This window comes from Bidens hawaiensis, unplaced genomic scaffold (genome assembly GCF_021521415.1).
Source record: "Bidens hawaiensis isolate Kalapana, Puna unplaced genomic scaffold, B.hawaiensis_p1.1 tig00039094_1, whole genome shotgun sequence".
Classification (NCBI taxonomy): Eukaryota; Viridiplantae; Streptophyta; class Magnoliopsida; order Asterales; family Asteraceae; genus Bidens; species Bidens hawaiensis.
In genome coordinates this window covers 1-5,780 of record NW_027496876.1, presented here as the reverse complement: position 1 = coordinate 5,780, position 5,780 = coordinate 1, and the positions used below count along the sequence as shown (strand labels likewise).

General features: G+C 34.1%; 1 protein-coding gene across 1 annotated transcript; it reads right to left on the bottom strand.

The window, feature by feature from the left end:
- Window positions 1-966: 966 nt before the first annotated feature.
- On the bottom strand, window positions 967-5,195 carry LOC143590960 (putative LRR receptor-like serine/threonine-protein kinase At1g56130). The gene is made up of 6 exons (XM_077071295.1): window positions 4,988-5,195; window positions 4,659-4,890; window positions 4,138-4,297; window positions 3,828-4,025; window positions 1,297-1,489; window positions 967-1,133 (listed from the first exon to the last, which is right to left on the bottom strand). The coding sequence occupies exons 1-6, from the start codon at window positions 5,193-5,195 to the stop codon at window positions 967-969; spliced, it is 1,158 nt and encodes a 385-aa protein (XP_076927410.1).
- Window positions 5,196-5,780: the final 585 nt, after the last annotated feature.

Here is a 5,780-nt window from a genome sequence, read left to right as displayed (position 1 = left end):
AACTACATATTTTCTCAAATCGCTGCTAGATAAAATATATTTTTAGACTCACAAAGAATATCTTAAGTCTGTCAAATAAAGGTCTGCATTATTTGATAGACTTGCAGAATAATATTAAGTGTATATATATAAAAGTGTTTTTTTCAATTTGCAAATAGGATTATACCTCTTTGTCTTAACTCTTAATGTCTATGCATGGAACTTTACATGTGGTAAGTTACTTACGTTCTATCTGCAGATGCGTATGGTAGGATACTAGAACCATTTGTGTCCTCCCATATCTCCGAGCCTATTGTCTCAAGATGCACCTATATTTAATATGCATCATCACATGAAGTCAAATTAAAACTCTGTTAAAACATTTACGCATGATAAAAATGACTGTTACTAAAAGTCATCTTCTTTCAACCTGAACAAGTTTTGACACGTTACCGCTAGGGGTGAAAACGACCCGAGCTACTCGAGATCGGCTCGTTAAAAGGCTCGGTTGAGCCAAGCCTAAACGAGCCCGAGCTCGAGCTAACTCACAAGCGTAAACGAGCCTTCCATATATATATATATATAGTTAGTTAGTTAGTTAAAAAAATTAATTAATATATATAATGTTAATTAAAAAACTAAGTAAATAATATATATATATTGTGTTATATATAAAATTATAATTAGAAAAATAAACACATAATAATTAAGTTATGAAAATTAATTAATAAATAGTAAACGAGCCGAGATCGAGCTTTAGAAATAAAGCTCGAAATGGGCCGAGCTCGAGCTTTGTGTAAGTTAATCAAGTCAAGCTCGAGCCTAGTCGAGCTCGGGCTTGGCTCGTTTACACCCCTAGACTTATCGCCTCTAAAGAAACAAATCATTTTTAACAATAATTTTAGTTTTTCAAGTGAAAAGATAATGAAAGTTACCTTACAGTTTGCAAGGTTCACAACAACATCAGTATTACATTACTCAAAAGATTTAACAACCCAACATCAAAAGATCTGCAGCATCTTTTGCATTTGGATTAGTTGCGGTTATGACACGTTTTGCAGATCCTCGAGGCTCGGTTGATGATACATTAGAGGCATCACTGCTTACTCTGTCACAGATTCCAACTAATTGAGCTTTAGCCTGCACTAAAGCCCCTATAACATAGAAAAAAAACATTAATGAAGTCTCATATTGTAAACTAAACAAGATGATTGTTAATAAAATCTACAAAGACTCGATGTATAGTGACCAAGGTATTCACAATATTACCAATTTGCACAAAAAATGGTTGTAATATTGTCTCAAGAGAAATATTACCTTCAGGTATGTCATTTTTATCTCTACGATTTCTGCGATGACCATGCCGCCATAGTTGACCATCATTATCTTTATCTGCAGATGCAGATTCTCCAACGGAGTTATTCAGAAACTGTGGCGGTCTTGAAATCTCCAATAATTCAAAAATAAGTATAATAAGTTTCACACGAGAGGCATGGTAAAACGCTTTTACCTGTTCATGTAGATAAAGATTATGGCAACCTCATGAATGCTTAAATGGGACAATTTCATAGGACATAAGCATCATATCATATTTACCAAACCAAAAAACTAGAATCAAATATATCCATTGAAAATACTACCCTTCTCTTTCTCCACACGCTCCAACCTCAATATCCAAATGCAAGTTTTAAGGGAAGGGTATCCGTATATATGAATGCCATAAACTGAAAATGGCTATATTTGATATTGTGATCTTTTATTGGGTAAATGTGATACTATACCTACTATACCATCCCTATTTTCATTAAGTGAATAGAGTACTCGAAAGCACTAAGGAGCCACTGCTATTTACACAAGATAATAGAGGAGCTTTCCAAAGTTTATATGTCAGAAGTCACATAAATTTTGAATTTAACTTTTTACAGCTCAACTGAAAGTGCACCCTTAATATAAAAAAGACACTTACTACCTTTGTTTATAGAATATCATCATTATGATTATTTTGTGTGAAAGCTTAGTTATTTTCACATGCAAAATTGATATGAATAATTACAACACTGCTAGTCTGCTCCAACTCCTTCAATTACTATTTACTAGTTATTATGTTTGCATAAAAGTATTTATTCTCAAAAAAGTTAACTTTTACTCCATAAAAGAAGCAAAGAACCTAAAAGTATTAAGGTTAAAAATATTAAATTTATGTTACCACAACTAGCAATGCTAGAGATCTTTATTTATATAGCATCAGTATACCAAAACCCTATACTATTAATCAATTAATATATCAGAGCAGTAATTAAAATTATTCCCACTGCACTAGTAGCACTAGGCATATCGGTCACCGGCTTAAAGGAGTTATTGGTTAGTTCCATGGTCTCTCAGGGTGGGCTATGAACACTTTCACTTTCTTAGCCCAACATTTGTTCCACCAGATACCAGATGATATTTTGAGTAATGTAAACAAGCCAACCTTATAGAATAATATAGCATTCAAATGTTAAACAAGCCAACCTTACAGTATAATATCGCATTCAATGTTAATAATATATGTATCTAACTGCACAACAACACATCAGTTGTACATTACTCAAAAGATTTAACAGATTTGTACTAATTACTAATCTTCTTCTACTCTTTCAAAGTTGAAACAAATAACTAATACACAAAATAATATATTACAAAAGTCATTTGGTTATGTCTGTAAGACAAATAAACCAGAACTTTTGATTTAAGGCTTAAGGTCAATAATATGTAACCAATCACCATATATCATTAAACCAAAACAACCACAACACACAAATAGGTCCTCAAACCCAAAAATAAAGACCACTGCACCAAACCAATGATAAATCCCAAAGTTGGAAAAATAAACAAATTACCCATCGAAGTCGGCACAGGGTGTTAGGGAAATCAGCAAAATCACCACAATTTCAGTACTCTTGAAGCAAGAAAAATCTAACTAATTCACTTTGGAATCAACGGATTGAATGTTTACCTTGCAATTGACGCAAATCAAAGAACACCCAAATCCAATTGCGAGACCTAAATTCGAAATTAGGGAAAAAAGATGATTCATGTGAGACGAAAAGGATGTCGTGACGAAATAGAGGAACGGAGCGGCGATGAACACCGAATAGAAAGAGGGTTTGGTGGTGATGAGTGCAGTGAGTAGGGTTAGGAGATTTGGGTGTGGTGATGGGAGAAAATGAATAGAACTGCAGGGAGGGGAGAAGGGTAACTTACTTTAGGGCTTTGCTTCAAATTATGACACACATTTGTTTTTCATTTTTAGTTATGACACTAAATCCATGACAACAAATATGCATGTCATAGATCTTTCAAATTTTAAAAATTATTACTTTTTCTTTATGACACACGTTTTTGCAATCTTATTAAATCATGTGTGTTATAGTACGCGTGTCATTAAAAGCTTTTTTTCTAGTAGTGATATATTTAATTTTTAGGTCACATACTCGAACCCTGATTAACCCGTACTCATAAAACCCAAACCTGAATAACCCGAACCCAAACAACTCGGAGAGAGAGATTAGGTCGGGTATGAGTACTCTAAATAAATTTCTCGAACCCGAGAAAGCCAAAACCCAAAAGTAAAACCTAAATAACACCCCTAGCCACAATCGCCATAATTAGCCGTTAAAAGTTTGAGGGTAGAAAATTAAAAGAGAACATAGGACAAACATAATGAGATGATCTTATTACACAAAAATAACATGTCAATGGAGTCTCAATGACCCGAAAGCTAAGCGTTGGAGATAGTGGCAATGAAGGACAATAATGCCAAGACATCAAAGTTAATTTTTGTCATCTTAGTGACTGGAAGACCTTACTATTGAGATTTCCTCTAGTGATTTCTCACTTAGAAGTGCCACAACTTCAGACATTGCAGGTCTTTCAGAAACCGATGACCGAGTGCACATCAATGCTATCTCTATGATTTTCTTCACATCGTCTATTGAATATTCAGAAATGTTTAGCCTATCATCCATGAGGTTCAAATATATGCCTCTGTCATAAAGATTCCATGCCTATAAAATGCAATAAAGAACAAAAGTTAATGAGAACTTAATCAATCAGCCACGATGAAGAGAACCATAACAAATGTATTGAAGAATTATCCCATATCTTTGGGATGCTTACATGTTCAAGGAGATTTTGGCCAACTAATTCACCATCTTTGACATAACGACACTTCTTCCCGCTAATGATTTCCAGGACCACAATGCCAAAGGTGTATGTGTCTACTTTCTCTGATAACTGCCCATGAATGACGTATTCGGGTGCAATGTAACCATTATCCCTAGTAAGATTAACATTGACTGTAAAGGTTAAACTTCATTAAGGAGACTAAGACAGAGTAAAATCTAGTTTATATGTTGTTGAGTGTAGTTGTTGATTAGTTTGTCATCTAATGTGGTGAGTGTATAGTACTGGTGTAATTAGTTTGTTGATCAGTAACAAACAAATATTTTCTTCTTTAAATAAGGCACACATACACACACAGAGGGGTGGGCGAAAGAGATGGAGTTGGAGGCTTCATTTATATAGTTTTCTAATGTGTTAAATTTTCAATCTCATTAGTAATTTTGATTCAACAATAGAGTTTTTTTCTTATGATGTTGTGGTTCAGTTTAACAATTTTTTATTTAATGTAAACGTACATAGATCCTGCCGATTTGCTGCTCATATGAGTCATATCTTCTGGCAGTAGTTGTATCATCGCAAAATCTGCAATTTTGGGCTGAAAATCATTATCAAGTAGAATATTGCTAGTTTTGATATCCCTATGAATGACTGTAACATGGTATTGCTCATGTAGATATGCAAGACCTCGTGCTATCCCATAGATTATTTCAAACCTTTGTCTCCAGTTTAGATTTACTGACTTGTCACCTATAATAAAAAGTAAGTTTATCAATGGAAAACCGATGTCGTAAGAGTTAGAAATGCAAGCATTCGTAAGACTTACAAATAAGACGTTATAACTCACCATAGAGATATTGATCAAGGCTACCATTCTCCATGTACTCATTGACCAGATATAAAAATGACCCTTTGTAACAATATCCAAGGAGGCGTATAAGATGCCGGTGGTGAACGTTACATATAATCTTAAGTTCTTGCATTTTCCCTGTAATAGAGGCCATAGCTGTTTTCTTAATTGCAACCGTACTCCCATCCTTGAGAATGCCCTGCATTATATCCCCTTACACGATTAAAGATTTACATACAAAATGATCATACTGTCAATCATCGGTAATGCATTAACCAGAGCTTTAATCATAATTATAATTGTTTTTGGGTCCATTCATTTTGTTTATTTAGTTTTTCATAGTTCCAATTCTATTAACTACATTTAGAATTGGTGCATAGGCAGTTACGTTTCCCCCTTTTGATAACACAATTAATTTTCCATTTATTTATTTACAAGCAATTGAACGGTTAATGAAGGCAACGAACTATCAAATCAGCGGTTTCCGGCCAACCATCACGTCGCTTCATCAAAAGGGAAGTTACCGATTGATTCAGTACATATATATATATATATATATATATATATATATATATATATATATATATATATATATATATATATACTAGCCAGGTGTCCGCGCGATGCAGCGGTGGACGTAACTAACGTTAGTATGCTCGTAACCTTGGTACATGTGTAACCCGACGATTGTATGCGTTTAACATGGCATCATACGTGTAACCAGTGTCGGTAAGCGCATCACAATGCCTATATGCGAGCAACCGATATGTGCATGCAATATCATCTGCGT